The 18,723-nt window shown below is 50.6% G+C and overlaps 7 protein-coding genes across 7 annotated transcripts; 4 read left to right on the top strand and 3 right to left on the bottom strand.

Annotated features, from left to right (window-relative positions):
• Positions 1-2,115: 2,115 nt before the first annotated feature.
• Positions 2,116-3,950, bottom strand: LTR84_010558 (uncharacterized protein; the record flags this gene model as incomplete). The annotated part of the gene is made up of 2 exons (XM_064854094.1): positions 2,116-3,835; positions 3,889-3,950. 2 exons carry the CDS (start codon positions 3,948-3,950, stop codon positions 2,116-2,118), a joined length of 1,782 nt encoding a protein of 593 aa, XP_064700320.1.
• A 2,801-nt stretch (positions 3,951-6,751) lies between these two features.
• On the top strand, positions 6,752-7,060 carry LTR84_010557 (uncharacterized protein; the record flags this gene model as incomplete). The annotated part of the gene is made up of 1 exon (XM_064854093.1): positions 6,752-7,060. One exon carries the CDS (start codon positions 6,752-6,754, stop codon positions 7,058-7,060), a length of 309 nt encoding a protein of 102 aa, XP_064700319.1.
• Positions 7,061-8,364: 1,304 nt separating this feature from the next.
• Positions 8,365-9,528, top strand: LTR84_010556 (uncharacterized protein; the record flags this gene model as incomplete). Its single annotated transcript, XM_064854092.1, has 1 exon — positions 8,365-9,528. One exon carries the CDS (start codon positions 8,365-8,367, stop codon positions 9,526-9,528), a length of 1,164 nt encoding a protein of 387 aa, XP_064700318.1.
• Positions 9,529-9,704: 176 nt separating this feature from the next.
• LTR84_010555 (uncharacterized protein) lies at positions 9,705-10,622 on the bottom strand (the record flags this gene model as incomplete). The annotated part of the gene is made up of 1 exon (XM_064854091.1): positions 9,705-10,622. One exon carries the CDS (start codon positions 10,620-10,622, stop codon positions 9,705-9,707), a length of 918 nt encoding a protein of 305 aa, XP_064700317.1.
• Positions 10,623-11,419: 797 nt separating this feature from the next.
• Positions 11,420-12,394, top strand: LTR84_010554 (uncharacterized protein; the record flags this gene model as incomplete). Its single annotated transcript, XM_064854090.1, has 2 exons — positions 11,420-11,593; positions 11,645-12,394. The coding sequence occupies 2 exons, from the start codon at positions 11,420-11,422 to the stop codon at positions 12,392-12,394; spliced, it is 924 nt and encodes a 307-aa protein (XP_064700316.1).
• An 891-nt stretch (positions 12,395-13,285) lies between these two features.
• Positions 13,286-15,348, top strand: LTR84_010553 (uncharacterized protein; the record flags this gene model as incomplete). Its single annotated transcript, XM_064854089.1, has 5 exons — positions 13,286-13,751; positions 13,797-13,810; positions 13,993-14,499; positions 14,567-14,750; positions 14,855-15,348. 5 exons carry the CDS (start codon positions 13,286-13,288, stop codon positions 15,346-15,348), a joined length of 1,665 nt encoding a protein of 554 aa, XP_064700315.1.
• A 276-nt stretch (positions 15,349-15,624) lies between these two features.
• On the bottom strand, positions 15,625-18,270 carry LTR84_010552 (uncharacterized protein; the record flags this gene model as incomplete). Its single annotated transcript, XM_064854088.1, has 1 exon — positions 15,625-18,270. The coding sequence occupies one exon, from the start codon at positions 18,268-18,270 to the stop codon at positions 15,625-15,627; it is 2,646 nt and encodes an 881-aa protein (XP_064700314.1).
• Between the last annotated feature and the right edge of the window lie 453 nt (positions 18,271-18,723).

The following is an 18,723-nucleotide window of genomic DNA, read 5'->3' as shown; positions in this document are numbered from 1 at the left end:
GGCATTTTGTGGCCAGCCGAATATCTTTCATGTACAGCACGGGGGATCCCAATCAACCTTCCAGGGCAAGCGAAGTTCATGTTCATGCTCAGGTTCGCTGATTCTTGATTGAATATCCTGCAGATCAGTCCTACCTTACATGGTCCATTGTCTGAAAAGAGCCGCGCTGGAATGTTCAATAGACGTCTTCCAGAGGATGAATGGCTCGATATCTCGAACAGGCAGCCGTGAAAAGCACCTCGATGTGCCTACAGCACAGACCAACGGCGGTGAATGGTACCAACTGTCAAAGATACAGGCGGGTTGATTATTCAGACCGAGAGTCAGGGGTTTGATTTGACTCGAGGCTCGTGATTCCCCTTCCGAAGAAGAGAGCTGTTAAGTGGTGAGTGGTACGGTGAGCTGTTGAGATGGAGGAACTGAGACTCGCGCTGTAGAATGATCTGCCGCTTCCGGACTTTTCCCCCGGCATTCTATGCTGACCTCTAATTAGGAGACATTGTCGGTCTCAGTATAGTACAATATATAGATGTTCCGTTTTGCCCGTCATATTTGCTGTCCACGCCGCATTATTCCATAACATCTTGTTATCATTTCATCATGTTCTTACAGCCCAGGTTGGCTGTTTCCGATTTTTGTGAGTTCTTCGCATGTGCATTCATTTTCAGCTCTGGCACCGAAACCCTGCAGCAGAATCCATGCAAGCCACTGGTCTCGGCCCGTGTCCAAGTCCTTTCAACTGCACAATCTCCATCGCGATCGTTAACTCGACCGAGCACTTTCCTCTTCCACATTGGTCGATAACGATGTCGGCTGCAGCGTCGGCTACATGGAGCTTGACAACACACATCTTGCGATGAGAACAAGCTGACCGGTTAGCTTGATCCCTGTTCAGATGAGGCTCTTTCGTTCGTGACTCTGATTCTCGACCCTCATCGACTACCCCGCTTCTGCGTGCCCTTGATTCCGTGCGTATGGGTAGTCGATACATCCCACAACGAACACGACTCAAGCTTTCGCTCTGGGTATTTCTCAGTGACGATCCCCACTTTGTTTACCTTGTCCTTTGTTTTTCGCCACCGACGATCACTTTGTTCAAGAGAATATCGGATGAATAGCGATATACCATTGAATCAACATCAGCTATACCTTCGACCAACACTTCTGTATCACGGCCCCACTTTGGTCCAAGCATGCCTCAGATACCTCTAGACCTTCCAGGTAGCATCTCCAAAGATGTGCTTGAGAAAGATCTGTCGTATTATTTTGGAGGGGATGCAGAAATCGTTAGGCAAAAGGTAGCTCGCCTCTGATAAGAAATGGAGGTCGTCGTTTGTGCTGATAATGTTGTAGGGGAACCACTATGTCATCGACACCTCCAGTTCTCAGAATTTGCAGTCAATTCTCCAAAGACTCCGCGAAGATACGGCGACATGGCGCGCGAGTGATGAGTATTATCAACGCGTTGGTAAGCTTGATTTTCGTTTCTTGTAAAACGTCTTGCTCATGTCGGCAAGATTATTCCCAGAGCAGAGTGCATCGTAATCGAAAGCAATCTGCAGCCAGTTATGCAACACGCTATCCGAGTGCAAGGCGTGAATCTATCGCGTCGACAATGGGAACATCGTCAATGCCAGCCCCACCGAGAAGACCTAGCATGCCACATCGGACCAGTTCGACCAGCGGTTCAGTAATAGAATCACCACTTGGAAGCTCATATCAGAGCACAAGTAGCTTTCCACAATCCAGCATGTACTCGAATCAATCCCGACGTCCTTCTGAGGCAACGTCGCCTGCAGGACCAGGCTTCAGAAGTCGAACCGACTCAATGTCCAGTAACTCCAGCGATTATGGCACCGACGGCTATTTTGGCTGGAAGACCAGCACTGGTACCGATGGCTATTACGGCTGGCGTCAAGACAATGGCCGTTCTGCACCTCAATCCAGGAGGCCTTGAACATCCGACTCTGAGTTGCTCCGTCAAGCACCAGTATCGCAACGCATAATTCGGTAAGTCCTTCGATCTTAGCATATGACTTGGCTGCCATTCCTTTGCCCTTGAGAAGGCTGCTGCATTTGTGTTTGAAAATGTCTTTGGTAAGAGCACATCTGGTATCAGCTGATGGCGAAATTTGCTTTCTCAAGACAAGACAACTTATGCTCACACCATGCCCACAGATCCTCTGCATCTTGAGACTTGCCTTGCATCAACAAGATATCTTTGAGTAAAACGAAAGAGTGCACAGATTTCGGACTGGAATCTCCCAATACTCGACGTCTTTGTATGACCACTTCGCGCAATAGCTCTTCAGCAGTCCAAAGGTACTCGCGACGAGACTTCTTATCTGCGTCCTTCGCCAACATTTGCAGGAAGTAAGCATGGCGATGATTTGCCTCCCATGTATAGGGATGATTTCTGTCGAAATTCCGACCGACACTGGGGACGACCTTTTCAACGACAATCTCCATTGCTGTCATGGGATCATCGCACTTCAGTGTCGCACGAGCTAGTGTGGCCGTAGCCATAATGGTCTGGATATGATCCTCTCCAAAATGAGCCTCGCTTTTGACAGTGATCGCGTCCAATTGCCGCCGGGCATCGTGGCAATGACCCATCTCTAGCATTGCCCAAGCCCAATTATACTCCGCCGTCAATGCTGGTCCGCGGCTGTTGGGGTACCTGTCCCTGATATCTTTATGAATTGCCTTCAACTGATCCAGGTTGTGCTGGGGGTGTTCCCCTCGAACACGACTTTGGAGCAAGTTTGTCTTGAAAGCTATGGTTCTTGTCAAAGGGTTATCAGTCCCAAAGTGCGCCTCGGTGTCCTGATCGCACACTGTCAAGAGTTCAAGAAGCCTTTGCGTATGGCCAAAAGACTCGAACAATGTCGTCATCACACTCAGAGCGGCGAGACAAGATTCTCCTGGCGACTTTGCATCTCGGAGCATGCAGAGATAATAGAATCTTGCAGTTTGGAGATGGTAAAATGCACACTCCAGGTATTGAGGATTGTCCTGTCCCACGCAACAGCACCAATATAGACAATTTCTCACGAATAATGCCGCAAGGTCATGACCGTTGTTCACCGCGGAGCACTTCGAATGATCTCCAAGGACAAAACTGTCGAATCCCAAGCTATACCGTCCATCAGTAGGAACGACCCCGAGGCTTGTCAGGTCAATGGGATCTGGTGACAGCGCAGCAAGTGTTATGTCTAGAGGAAGCCTTGGAAAGAGTTGTTGAGTGGTTGGTGTCTCAGCAACTGTGTGAGGTTGCCTATCTGGCCAGAAAGACTCAACCAAGTCTGTCATTGCTTGGTCCTCGCCCTGTGGTGCGAGGTTTCCATCTAGGTTGTGGGAATATACTGTGTCCTGAGATTGACTTGGATACAAGTAGTTCTGAAAATTGGGCACCTCGTCGGGTTGAATCTCTGAATTTCTCGGGGATGGTTGGGATGACTCAGGTGTGCTTACGGGGGATGGCAGTGGTTTGATTGTAGGGGATGTCTCTGCAGAGCCAGTGGGAGGGTTCAGGATGCCTGTCGAGCCACTCGAAGGAGGCGACTGTTCCAGAGGTAAATATTTGATGTACTTTGGCGTCGGTTCCTCTGATGTTATTCTTGATAACAGGTCACTTTCGTTAGATACGCCTTTAGTTCTCTGAATGTATTTCGTGATCGTATTCCTGTAGATGACCTTCCCAGTGAACAACACCGCATTCCGATACCCAAGTGATGGTGCTTCGTCAAGACACCTTAAGATATGAGCAGCGTCCTTGACAGTCAGGTTGCGCTTGAATCCCCAGGCTTTCAGCTTTACCTTCCAAGGTTTGGCCCTGATAAAGAGTGAGTCAAGATGAAGGGTTCAGGTCAGGCAGATGGAACTTACGTTTGGTTCAGACCGTACTCAACCTTCATGTGCTCCATGAGACCTTTTTGGGACATACCCATCTCGACATAAAGTCGTCTGATTAGATCCTTCCATGGCTCAAACCTGGCATCCCTGGTCTGGCGCGACTGGACTCGTTTCGTACGAGTCGAGAGGGGAGGAATTGACCGGGCCATGACACCTGCCACGCGCCTGATATCAAAGCCACAAAGCAAATTGGCAAAGGAAATGCGAGTCTGGACACCAGGCACGCATCTGGGTACAACGACCGGATGCAAGGAAGGGGAGAACACGGGTTCAAGATCTAGTGCATCCAATCTAGGGGAAGTGTATGCAGGAAACCAGGAGACCTGAGGTTCGATGGTACTGAGCTGCGAATTCAGAACTTTTAGCGACAGAGCGGAAGCATATCTGTTTGGCTGGGTGGCAAATAGGTCAGGGAAAGGGCGAGGATGGCGTTTGGAAGTAAGCCTGGCGTGGTCTGGCAAGGACGCCTCACCCTTGGAAATCAGGCAGGATGACAATGATGTAGCAGGGGTGGACTGTACAGTACCCAACCTGGGCAACTTGCAAAAGTGCCAATGTCGAATATTGGTTAGAATGATGATTCAGGCGTTCGGATGCACAAGTTCCAGTGGGCGGTTTGTCTTCTGGTCATGCTCTCAGTCGGATGGAGCAACGGCCATCCATGTGAGAGCTGCTCTAGAGTTATATTCAAAAGTGCCAGCATGAATTCGTCCTAAACCAGCCAGCCTGAGGAGTTGAGGGTCAGGAGTATGGAGTATGACGCCATTGTGCATCGCCTGTGCACGCTTGCTGGTCCTGGAGGGATTTGCTGAGCCACCACCAGACCAGAAGGGGCACAGTCCACCCCAGTAACTAGACGGATGACTTACAGTTGCGAGTGAAGATCAACGCCTGGCATTGATCAAAAGTTCTGAAGTAGTCAACAATTATTCAGGATCTGCAGACTGACTGCTGGCTGGGTCAGTTTGCCCGTTGCATTTCCAATCTGAAATTCCAACTCTGGGGAAGGAGCCAGGCAACGAAGGAACAGCGGAGACGACTCTCAACCAGAACCCCGTAACTCGTACCCCGTGGAAAAGATTTTCACGGACTGCGTTGACACATTGCCTATTCTCGACTTCTCAACGACCAAGGCAGCAAAGTCGGGCGCGTATGACGAAAGAGTCCATGTTGAAAAAGGGGCCAAATTGGGTTATAGGTCTGCATGAATGCGAGCTTTGCTGACCAACATCCCGAATAGAGGCTTGGACGCCTTGTCCCTAAATCACCTCTCTTAGGGGACGCGTGTCGCACTTTTGCTTTCTTCTTTTTTTTTCTGTTGGGCCATATCCTACTTCGCACCTTCTCGTCGTAATCCGTGTGTTGCAGAATGAGACCGCATGCGCGAAGGTCAAGATGGAATTTATGTTGTCGAACCCAACCTTCAGAACGCGTCAGTTGACTATTTAGGCATGTTAGGCTCGAGAGCCGAAGCGCACGGCCTGGAAGATCCACTGATTGTCAGCTTCTTAGCGTTCTGATCGCCCGAAAGGCCGGGGGGATTGGGGGCCGGGTGGCAAAGAATAGCATTGTTCATTACCTAGGTATTTTGCCTGAGCCTTGGCACCCTCCCAGTCCAAGAGCCCAGCTTCGAGACGCCTTTCAGATTCAAAAAGTCCTCCCAAGATCACTCCACCAACAGCACTTGCATTAGCTACAGAGATTCTGGCCTTCGCAGCAAAGAGACCTGGTCATTCCAAAATCCTATGACTTCTGGACGCACCGGGCCGTCCGCTTTCCAAAGCTGACTTGTTGATATATGATGTTGAGCAGCGGCATCGTGTGGAATTGGGCTCAACAATGTCGATCTTGTTCCACACTGAGTCACAAAGTCCTCCCAGTTTGAATTGCAGAGTGTTGCCACAGGCTCACCGGCACCCAAAGCTTTGTGCGTAAGTGCCAAACGTTCCAGAAAGACCAATGGCATGGAACGAGGCTGCTTACTCTTCCCAACCAAGTATGACCAGCGATCTGTTTTGAAGAGGAAAAATGCCCAAGCACATGGCCAACGCTGTCCGCTTGGCAAAACTCAATGAACCTTTGAATCATGCAGTCGTCACTTACCATTGCGGAATTTACCAGTATCAAGCTTAGTGGATTTACATCACGGATTCTGCCAGGGGTTTCCGACAGCTTGGTGGTCCATGCCACACGGGACGGTTGATATTCTTAGCTGTGAGGTCTTGTAGCGAGAATTCAATACCACAGACCACACTACTCGACTCTCACTGCTTCTCGTTACGAGGTACGCGCAACCGACCTCATACTGTGGCGACTTTGTTGCTGGCCACGAGCTACTTCTGAGCACGGGCATCCCTTTTGGAATTTTTGACCGTTGTCCCTCAGCGGGGCAAGCAAAGAAAAACCCAAAGCCATACCCACATCTACACCTACACAAGTTCCTATGATATTGCAAGGTAGGTGGTGTGACCGTTTCACCCGTGCAGGCTGTTGAAAGTGCCTGTCGTATAACCTATGAACAGTGTGTCCAACTGCGATGGTCACTGGTGCCAGGTAAGTTGGTGTACATATAAAATACTCTATGGCTCCAACGATTTTTCACCATTGTCACTGCTATCCACGAACCTACTGGGCAAGTTTGATCCAAGCAGTATTTAATTTCAGCATAGAACAGCAACTGATATTCACAACTCCGCCTCTTCTTTCGCTTTTGCCTTTGTCAAAGAGAATACCAGCTTTTGCCCGTGCTAGCAACGGCTTGACCTCCATCCACAGCAGCACTCAGCCCACGGCCGACATATTGAACCCTTGAAGCCTGTCAATCTCCTTAATCATCATGGCTACCTCCCTTCACAAGTCTATCTCTAGCGCAGTCTCTTTGAAGCTGCGGGCACCATCTCAGACTAGCAGTGCTATTGCTGTCAAAAATGGAATCGCTAGCCACCATCCCATCGACACCATTAGATCGGAAATCGGAAATCGCCAACAACCTCAAGCCAGCTCTTCTAGAAAGGAAAAGGATGATTTGGTCGCTGTCAAGCGGTGGTTGGTGGAGCGACCTGTTGAAGAGGCCTGGAATCACATTGCGAGAACTCAGCAAGACCTGGTTGCCTTGCGTGTCAAAGTGGGACAAGTCAAGCTGTGATATAATTCGGGCTACACATAGCACGATTCCTCGGCGCCCAAACAGATCTCTATGAGATTCTATCAGAATACTTGCTGCATACGACACAAGATAAAGTCAACCCAATGAGACTTTCTCATGCACCCCACCATTCGCTTACTACACGGCCTCCAGCATGCCTTCCCTATATTCGGTCATCGCCTACACAAACAGCTACCTCAGCATCAAGAGCGACCTTGGGTCACGAAATGCCCTGATTCCCACTTTACGAAGGCTTTGAAACACTTGGGCTTGGAATCTGCGTCGAAGAATGTCCTACTACCAGCATGTCCAAACACTTCAGAGGCTTTCTACAAACATCAACAACATTGACACAGCCAATGGAATATCTCTCAAATCACAGTTTACCGCCCATATCGACACAGCCGATGAAGTTTTGTTTAGTCCTACTCAGTCACCATCCTCCTTCCATACCTCACACTCGGTTTAACCACCCCAGCTACCAACCTCTCCATCAGTCACCATAGGTTCTCGAATTGTCTTGGTCGATCGCAAACTGCCCGTTTTCTGTTTGTTCTTTTTCGGTCTGTAAAGGTCATTTCTACCCGTTACACTACTGCCCCTGCGCCAGAGATGTTGTTGTCGCGGTGGCTTTCAATATTTCGATATGATTCATCGCTGGCGAACGCGCAGAAGCACGGTGGTCAAATTTGCCCTTTCCCAAATTTCTTAAATCCCTTTTACATTAGACACAGCGGATCATGGGCCCGGGAGCGCCTGTAGGTAGCTATCGGACTATAATTGGTATTGTCCGACTGAGAGTGGCAAGCTCTCCTCTAGATAGACAACATCAAATGACGATGTTCGACCTCTTTAATCTCCATCCTTCAACCTTCCGAAATCTTCTTGTCTGCCATACGCTTCTCCCACTGGTTTTACATCTAGAAAGTCGCAAAAGCCAACTCATAGTAGAGCCTGGCTTTATTTAATCCCCAGCGTAAATCCATAGACGGTAAGTTGCAATTAGGTTTTGGAAGTACATTATCTCCGAAACCCGAGATGGAATATCTCCACACATCAGTGGCAATTCAGCACTTCTTAGGCTTATTCGAAGATTGGCGAATGGCCAAACCGGTAAAAAGGGCCGATGCGTCTCGACGGATGCGGTTTCTTTCATGTTTTGATGTCACGAATAGACGCGGCAGGGACATATGTCAGGAAATTCCGCTTTGGTCTAGACCAGGTCATGGAATATAAAACAGGCTTCACAGCCATGCAGTTTTCATGTTGGTCAATAACAACATCAAGCTCTCGAACAATAAATCATGTCTACTCCTCAAGAGTCTCTCCTGTTCCGACACCGCCTTCTTTCTCCTACCGCTGGGGTGAAGGTATCTCCACTATGTCTGGGTGCCATGACCTTTGGCAACAAGCAATCCGAAAGATATGGGGAGATCACCAAACAAGAAGCCACTGAAATCCTGGACACATTTTTCGAGCACGGCGGTAACTTCATCGACACTGCCAATGTGTACCAGATGGGCCAATCCGAAGAATGGGTGGGCGAGTGGATGAAAGCACGCGACAATCGAGACGAGATCATCCTCGCGACCAAATACACGGCACTGAACTACAAGAACGGCGCAGCAGACACACTGCACATCAAGTCGAACTCGGGAGGCAATAGCGTCAAATCTATGCGTGTCTCTCTAGAGGCATCCCTCAAACGCTTACAAACCGACTACATCGACCTGTTCTACGTGCACATGTGGGACTTCACCACGACAATCGCGGAGGTGATGCACAACCTCAACGACCTGGCCGCTGCGGGCAAGATCCTGTATCTCGGCATCTCGGACTGTCCGGCGTGGATAGTCAGCCAAGCGAACCAGTACGCACGCGACCACGGCCTCCGGCAGTTTTCCGTCTATCAGGGCATGTGGAACGCCGCGTTGAGGGACTTCGAGCGCGATATCATCCCCATGTGTCGCGCGGAGGGCATGGCGCTGGCGCCGTATGGTGTCTTGGGTCAAGGCAGGTTTCAGACGAGGGAGGGCTTTGTCGAGAGGGAGAAACATAACCCAGGCAGAAAATTCATTCCGACGTCAGAGCTGGACAAGAAAGTGTCGGCGGTGCTGGAGAGTGTGGCGGCTGCGAAAGGGGTGCTGTTGCTGGATGTGGCGCTTGCGTATGTGCGGTCCAAGGCGCCATATGTGTTTCCTATTGTCGGTGGGAGGAAGGTGGATCATATCAGGGGTAGTATCAAGGCCTTGGAGGTGGCCTTGAGCGAGAAAGAGGTTGAGAAGATCGACGCCGCTTATCCGTTCGACCATGGATTTCCTCACACTTTCTTGAGTGGGACGCTGTTTGATGGTTCGACTCCCAGGGCTCCTCGAGGCCCGGAAGATGTCTTCATGACGAAGACCATGGGCACTTTTGACTGGGTCGAGCAATCCAGACCGATTGGGCTGGAGAGAAAGAGAACCTGAGTTTGTCGCTCGCCGAACACGGTTATTGAGGGAATGCCTTGGCTCATAGTCTTCTTGAACCTAGGATGTTAACGACTATAATAAGAGTCGGCATCGTAGAAACAAAAATTCAATATTGTTCGATGGTACGGGGTCGTAACCCTTGAATTGTCGCTTTGGACTTCCAGACTATGGTGCTACTTCCCTCCCCATACTTCCTCAACAAACTCTCTCGTCGCCTCTCCAATCAGATGTGGGTTTTCCTCCTGCACATAGTGATTCGCCGGTCCGATATCCACCGCCTTGATATTCTTCAACTGGCTCGCCAGCTGCTTTGCCTTCTCCACAGAAATGATAGCTCCTGGAGTCGCCCAGAACATGAGCTTCGGCACGCTCGTCTCTTTCAACCACGCGAAATACGCCTCCACAATCTCATCGACGTCCGCGGGCGTCCCGTCGAACGGAATCTCTTGCGGGAAACGCCATATTGGCTCCCGCATCTTGGGATCAAGAAAGGGAGCCCGATAGTGCGCCATTTCATCCTCGGTGAGACCTCGTATGGTGCCGCCTTTGGCAAGGAGGACATCGATGAAGACGTTTTGTTCGATGATGAGTTTCTGGCCCACGCCCTCCGTGCGGAAGTCGCGGAATATCTGGCCCTTCTCTCCGAAATCGTCGAGCTTCATTCCCGCCGTGATGAACTCCATGAACGCTAATCCGGCGACTCGGTCAGAGTGCTGATGTGCCCAATGGAACCCTAGCGCGCTGCCCCAGTCCTGTATAACGAGGAAGATCTTCTCATCACCGTTTCCAAGAATTGCTTCCATAAAGGCGTTGAGGTAGCCTACGTGGTCTCGGAAGTGATAGGCGTTGGAAGGCATTTTACCAGAGTCGCCGAATCCTACCAGGTCTGGAGCGATACATCTTGCTACGGGTGAAATATGGGGAATGATGTTCCGCCAGATATATGAAGATGTTGGGTTGCCGTGGAGAAAGACGACGGTGGGCGAAGTTGGAGCGGACGCTTCGGTGTCGATGTACGCTATTGACGAGTCCAGAACGGATATCCTTTTCTTCGTGAAGGGGAATTTGGAGGATATCTCTTGCTGAGCCATTCTGGATGTTTCTTTTTATGCTTTAATATTGAGTTCAATTTGAATGATTTGACCTGGGACTGCTGCTGATGTATCGAAGCGATTGTTGATGCCTGTTCAACATCGACGGTTTTACTTAGAGCCTTTATATCCATCGAGCCCGAAGCACAGGAGAGGTCCATCCTCATATCATGAAAGGGCGTGATGTAGAATCACTCAAATTTGATAGCTGATTTCTCACATGGCTTATGGTACCAGCAGCCTTACAGAGTCATGAAGTCGCTATGGCTTACGGCCTCGCGATCCTTCGCCTCGGCAGAGATGTGTACCGATTACGCTCCGGCGAATCCGCTGGACTACCGCAGGACCTTTAGGGCGATGTTGTTCACATCGGCCAATGAAATGAGTGACCGCGCTCGTTAAGAGATCAAGATATTGATGGACTAGCCTGAGCTCCAGTAATCAAGGACGCTTCTCAGTCTTGAGTCATTGACAGTGGATGACTCGAGTTACTCGGACTGAGGCTCCACGGACGTGGAGTTAGGCAACGCTACTAGGTTTGTTAGTTAGAGAGCTTTAGTTCGAGAGTTTATTTTTATTTAGCAACCCTAGCTGCCGAAACCAAAGATGTTTAAAAAGACTGCGGGGTTGAAATCAACACTGTGTGTCACTCGACGGCCAGCATCTCTCCATCTCAGCTTCATCTTCGTTAATCACTCCCGTAAATACACCATACCCTTCAACTAGCCAACGCATGCTGGCCATGCTGTCATCATATCCTTTCCCAGCCCATACATTTTCTTTTCTGCACATTATCTATGGCCAGAGTTGACGTGAGCCTGCGGTTGAGACAAGCAATCCTCCTGGACGATCTCCCACTGGTGCAACGGTTACTGAGAGCACATCCCTCATACCTCCACAATCCGGACTTCGCCGATAAGAGCAATACTTCATTACACTTGGCGGCACAGTATGGGGTGCTGGAAATTGCAGTAGGTGGTTTGCCGAACAGACTGGACACGCAGAATTAATTTCCAGGGCAGGAATACTTGATATCCATCGGCCATGACAGCAAACCAGAGGTGACAGACTGGATCTACAGCAATAATGGCATGAATCAAGGTGTCTCGGTCAACACCGAGGGTCAATGTCCGCTACACCTGGCTGCAGCTGCTTCCAAACCGGAGGTGGCCCAGCTCCTCTGTAAAAGATTCCCCGAGACGGTCATACGGCGAGATTACCGTGGACAAACTCCTTTACATCTTGCATCGGCATCACAGATTATGCCGACGGTGAATTATCTGTTCAAAACAGGCCCCAGACCATCATCACGATCTCCCGAAGAGGTGACCTGCATAGAAACTCTGATAGCCCACGGGGCCGACGTCCAAGCACAAGATGACCAAGGAAACACGTGTCTACACAATGCCAGTGCATGGGGCAATCTGAAAGCAGTCCGGGCATTGATCCAGGCTGGAGCAGACCCCCTGTGCAAGAACAAGGCTGGATGGACACCGGAATACTACAGCATCACGGTTCAAGCGGAAGTCTACTATCGGAACCTCGTGGCAGAGTGGGAGAAGAGGAAAGCCGAGGAAGGGATCCGAGCAAATGAAAGACGAGCCAAAGGCGGTGGCGGCGTCCGTCTGGTACCGCAAGACAACGACAGCGACGATGATGCATCGTTGCAGAGCAGGAGCCGTGCAAGCAGCGCGAAAAGCCAACAGACGATGGGGAGTGCCAGTGACGGGGGATTGGGTATCAGTGTTGGCCACATCGACACTTGGAAGTAGACTCCAATGCATTCCTGGACAGATACGTATCCTGCACGCGAAGTCAAAATGTCACCGGGATGGAATAGATACTCAACCCGATCGAAAAATAATGACTAGTGAGCGAGAATCCCTCATATTCTTGGTCAGACAAAATTGATGCCGAAATTCCAATTCCTTGACACCCTAACCACCTCCTCTTTTAGTCACCCAGGAAGCTCATCGTTGATTCATCCATGCAGGTATACTATATTCCCGATCATATATCCATGGACGGCGATGTGATAATCCTGTATGTGGATTGCCATGTTCTGATTTTCCAGTTGTGGATTACTGGGGATAGTAACCACTTCGTGTTGAGCAATACACGCATTCCCACCCATAGTCGCTATGGCACGTTCCCAGCTCCGTGGCATGTTTCAAAGGATCTCCCAGCCGTTGTACATACGATGCTTGACCCATATCTCAATTTCAGGTGATCCCGGCAATTTCACTTTCTCTCTCGAGGGTTCATGTGAAACCCATCCACCTCAAGCTCATCCACAGCCCATCTGATAACCTCGGTGTTTGTTCTCCCGAGGGCTAGTAAACATCCCAGGAATACGCCCGAGGCATCCAGAAGCCTTCGCATTCCCACCTAGCTGGGGTTGTTTCTACTTTACTCGGTACTTCGTACTCGGTGTTGTTTTTAGGAACGGTGACTCAAGGGAACACAATTGGCTGACAACTGTCAACAAAGTTCCTTTTAGTCGCCCTTTTCCCCTAGCGTCCCCGAGTCACTGCAATAGATTTCCTCCGTGTTAGAGAACCAACGATGGCACCAACGATGTCAATATTGCATTGGTCAAAAAGGAATGCACAAGTATATTTCTGGCCGTGAGGCCCCGAACCGTGTTCTTTGGGCATTCAGCGATGACTCTCACGACAAACGGGTTCAGCCGTGGTATCAATGGGCACGCCTCAATCAATGGGCACGCCTCAATCAATGGAGTTCCAACCTACGATTTCAATCACCCGCTTCTGGGCCCTTTGACAGGCATCCGCAGGAATGGCGATGTCGTACAATTTCGAAGCATTCCATACGGCCAAGTGCCTAGAAGGTTTGCTCATGCGCGATGGATTGACAAGCTATCGCCGAAACAGCGATACTGTGTCGATTACTCCTATGCCTGCCCTCAACGAGGGCAGAGTATGGATGCGTTTGGTGGACCGATCCACGGGGAAGAGCCACGACGTTACGATGAATTTGCCTGTCTGAACCTCACCGTTACCGCTCCAGCCATGTTGCTGGATCCCGATTGTGAGACGAAAGTTGGAGTCATGGTCTATGTGCATGGCGGCGGGTTCGCCGAGGGTGCACACCATGGTGGACCTCATGGTTGGTAGTGATGCCTCAATCCGGTATCTACTAACAACTTGGCAGACATGACACGAATGGTGACCATGTCCTGTCTGCAAGGGAGGCCGGTTGTGATTGTTAGCATCAAGTAAATGAAGGCGTCCATTCCAAGATATCGTTGCTAATGTGAGAAAGTTATCGACTGCATTATCTGGGCCTGCTGGCATGCCAAGTAAGCAAATCGACGATACCTTGATCATCATATCTGATAAAGTTGCAGGATCTGGTGGATGAAGCGATACTCATCGATGAGCCGCCATGCAATTTCGCTCTGTTTGATCAAAGGCTTGCATTCCTATGGGTACAGAAGTACATATCCGGCTTTGGTGGCAACGAGAGACAAATAACGGCGTTTGGTGAAAGTGCCGGCTGTGCCTCGCTGTGCTTCCATCTGTCTTCTACCATCCCACTTTTCAATCGAGTCATCTTGCAGTCCGGGAGCGCAGCGACAATCAGCGCAACCTCTTGTACCTCCAAAAACGCGGAATTCCTAGCACTCCTCGAATTCTGCGGCATCGACAAGTCAGATGCGCAACGATTGGAAAAGCTGCGCAACGTGCCTGTGGAGAAGCTGGTGGAGGCTGCACACACGCTCACAAACTCTGCCTTTTCGCCGCTAGCCCATGAGAGCTTCTTCCCAACAACGCCAACCTACAGCAACCACCACCGCATCGTAGCCGAGTGTCCCTGGATCGAGGAGGTGATTCTCGGAGACGCAGTCTACGAAGTAAGTCAGTGTCGATAGATTATGGCACCTCGAGTAGCCGTCCATCCAAGCTAAGCAATGTCCACAGGGCTATCTGTTCTCCTCGGCCCTCCAGAGCATCCAGTACGAAGATTTCCGTACTCATGTACACAACACTCTCGGCGAGGAGCGTGGAGACGAACTCCTCCAAGTCTACGAAATACACACCGACATCGACGCCAATCTATTCTGGACGCGCCTCTGCGTCTTCACCGGCGATATCATGTTCTCTCGTACGCTTTTCCCTCCTTTCTCACTCCCTCCCACAGCACAACCCATGCCCCGTTTTTCCATAAAAGACCACACTAACACCTATCCTTATTTCCCCGCTGTATAGTTCCAGTCCACCACCTCGCACAGTCGCTCTCCAAATCCGGCAAACCCACATACCGGTACAGCCTCTCGCTACGCAACCCGTTCCCGGGCTCGCCGTACTCATTCGTGCTGGGCCACCACTTCATCGAGCTGGCATACCAGTTCATGACGCTGCTGGACCGCTTCCCCTCGCCGGTGCAACGCGACGTCAGCGTCGGGTTCGCCACGCGCTGGCTTGCGTTCGCGAATGGCGATGCGCCTTGGAGTTTGTATGTGTGTGGTCCCGGTGGAGAAGTGGGTGCGGACGAGGTTCTGGCCGTTGCGGATGAGCGTGAGGGCTGGGTTGTGAGGTCCAGGTTGGAAGATTTGACAAAGACAAGGGGTGGAGATGGTGGCGTGAGGAGGTATTTGCAGTGGGAGGTCATGTCGGGTATTCTCGAGAGCTTGGGAGATGGGGCTGATGCGGCGGTTGCGGCATTGGCGTTCCCGTCTTTGATGGGCCTAGTGAGGACTTGAGGTGCTGATGCTAGTTTTTGTTAGTTTGCAGAGAGGCATGGTGATTGGGTGTCGTGACGTATCTTTCATTGTTACAATTATACGTCTTAGACATACATTCTGATCACCTTTCTTGGATACCCTCTACTGTGTAAACAAGATGTGGAAATTTAACTGTAATCTACGGTGAACAGCGTCACATCAGGAATCAATCACTCAATCATCTGAACGTCATATTGTCTGAAACTCTGTTATGCTTTACCAGTATCACCATCGACCGGTCTCAAGTCTTCATCTCTAGGCTTCGTCATCATCGTGCGGGACAAACGGCGGATAGATCGGTAGAGGAGGCCACTCTGGGTTTGCATAGGAGACATCAAATTCATGGTTACCAGCGCCCACCAAGATAGGCTCTTCGCCTGGCAACGTGATCTCAGCCGATGTGTTTCCCGGCACTCGAGCTTGTAGGAACATGCGGCCATTCCGCAACTCCCAGGCGACCGACACCTCGCCATACGGACCACGGAAGCTCGCGCGGCACGAAGTCAATGTTGCACCGGGAACCGGTGCAATGCGTACCTTTTTCCAACCCGGTTCAAGCGGCGCAATGCCCGCGATGGTGGCGTGCATCCAATTTGCCACAGCGCCGAGTGCATAGTGGTTAAAGCTCGTCATACTAGACGCGTTCAATGACCCATCGGGCAGCATGCTGTCCCAACGCTCCCAGATGGTTGTGGCACCCATGGTGATCGGATACAGCCAGGATGGGGGTTTGCGGTGGAATAGCATGCGATAGAACAGTTGGGTCTGGCCGATCTTATTGAGCGCATGTCCGAGGATAGGCGTTCCGGCGAAGCCAGTGGCGATTTTAAAGCGGGAGTTGCGTTTGATAAGATGGACAAGACGCGCAGCTGCAGTGTCGAGTTGGTGGGCTGATGGGAAAAGGGAGAATTGAATGGCTAGTGCAAGCGCTGTTTGAGTATCGGACACTACTCTGCCTTCTTGGGTGATATACTTTTTCGAGAACTGTGTTCGCAAATCTTGCGCCTGCTTGGCGTAGAAGCTGCCTTGATTGGCTTCGCTTATGACCAGAGAGATCCTGGACATGAGGTCCGTCATTCGGATGAGAAATGCGTCAGACACCAGGACCTCGTCGGTTGGTCCATTGCCTGGGTCATCGGCAGGTGCAGTGGGCTCGAGCCAATCGCCCAGCTGAGAATGATCAGGGTCCCACAGGCCACTTTCGTGTCGTTTTACACCTCTTGTCATCCAGTCGACCATGTGTGGATAGAGGCCTTGGAGCAATGTTGTGTCGCCGGATGCTTGATAGAGGTCCCAGGGCACGTTGATGATTGAATCACCCCAGATGGCGGCTGGTATATTTGCCGACCCCTTCCATACGTTTGGTGAGAATAATGGAGGAACTCCGGCAGGATCGTCATGCTGCTCATGGGCAAGGCCGCGGAGCCATGTCTTGAGAATGCCGTTGGTGTTGTAGAGGAAGCTTGCAGTTGGTGCAAAGGCTTGAACATCACCAGTCCACCCAAGGCGCTCATCTCTCTGCGGACAATCGGTAGGCACGGATAGAAAGTTGCCTTTCATTGACCACAAAACATTCTCGTGGAGCTTATTGAGCATCGGATCTGAGCATTCGAAAAATCCCGTTCGCGCCATATCTGTATGAATGATAACGGCAGTGAAGTTACTGATGTCCACCTCGTCGTAAGTGTAACCATCAACCTGGACGTAACGAAAGCCGTGAAAGGTGAAACGCGGCTCATAGGTGAGAGGAGTTCCCGCTAAGAGAATTGTATCTGTACATTTCGCCTCACGAAGAGGTGCAGTAGCACATTCGCCGTTTTCGAGGACCTCTGTATGGACGAGCTTGACTTCACGACCTGCAGGCCCGTCGAGTTTGCACTCTACCCATCCAACCAGATTTTGGCCAAAATCGAGGATACATTTCCTGCTAGGGGATTTGATCTTTCTTTGAGGTGAGATTGTCTGAATCCTGCGCACAGGAGGAGCATCTTGTGCCTTGAGAATGGACAGATTCATGTCACCCTGTACGACTGGCTTCCATGTCTTGTCTGAAAAGGATGGCGCGTTCCAGCCAGTAACATCCTCGGCAGCGTTGAAGCTCTCACCATTGTAGATTTCGGCCTGGAGCAGCGGACCATGGCCGAACTGCCAATGGTGATCAGTGCCGACCAAAACAGCAGTATGTCCATCGTCGTAAGTGACACAGATTTCGGCAAAGATACCGAGTTTCGAACCCCAGATATCGCGTTGACCTCCCATGAATCCCAGTCGACCACAGAACCATCCCTCGGCCACCTCCACGCCTATAGTGTTGGATCCAGGTTGCAAGAGTTCAAGAACATCAAAGGTTTGATATGGCAGCTCGTAGTCGTAGGAGGTCCAGCCTGGGGCGAGAACATGATCGCCAACTTTTGCTCCATTAATGGACGCCTCATAGACACCATGGGCAGTTATGTACAATCTGGCTTTGCGGACGGGGCCTTGAATGTGAAAGTCGCGTCTGAAACGAACAGGTCTCAATGGCTCTCCTTCCTTCGTTGTTGCAGTAGCTTGTATCAATGAACATTTCCAGTCTGCTGGGTCTAGCAGGCCAGTCTCGATCTGGACGGGTTCAGACCACGCCGTCCATATTGACTGATGTGACAATGCCCGTACACTTAGAATTGCCGACTCCTGTGACTGAAGCGGTCTCGTTGGCCACTCAACGTACAGGCTCTGAGCAGTGTCCGCTGCAAAAATCTCAACATCGTTGTTTACGTCTCGCTGAATTGAAATTTCGTACCCCTGTTGAACCCAATCTTCGTCCACCCTTTCGAAAGACCACGAGATGCGTGGCCTTCGCTCACCAATTCCCAGTGGCACGCGATAGTGTTCAATTCGCAAATCACAGATCTTCATCATTGTTTCAATTTGTGACAGTCATCTCACATTGCTATGATCGACGTCTATTGACGCGAGCACTCGAAATTGTAGAGTTCCCCAGGAGGTAGAAGTTCTGTCCATCGCCCGACGCGTCTTGGCTGTAAAGCACCGAACAGGTACATCTCACAGAGATTTTCGGGCACAGATCATCCGAATCTCGGTCAAGTTGTGGTAGTCGTAGCTTTCCATCTCTGCGATGGAAGCCCCATGAGCTGCAGCGAGATCCATGTTTGGATTCCGAGGGAGACGGATTGTCATGTCGGGGGAAACCCCCGATATTCTGACTTTACCACTAGCAACCCCGCTTATTTAGCAGAAAGGTCGCGTCCTTCCACTGGGAAGACGGCTTGATCCCTGCCTGAAGCCTCAACTTTGATGGCTGCTTCTTGGCGAGCTTCTACTACAGGATTCATGTTCCCCATACTTTCCCTC

This window comes from Exophiala bonariae (assembly GCF_035927105.1).
Source record: "Exophiala bonariae strain CCFEE 5792 chromosome Unknown scaffold_45, whole genome shotgun sequence".
Lineage (NCBI taxonomy): Eukaryota > Fungi > Ascomycota > Eurotiomycetes > Chaetothyriales > Herpotrichiellaceae > Exophiala > Exophiala bonariae.
The sequence above is the reverse complement of the archived record's forward strand: the minus strand, read 5'-3'. Positions and strand labels throughout refer to the sequence as shown.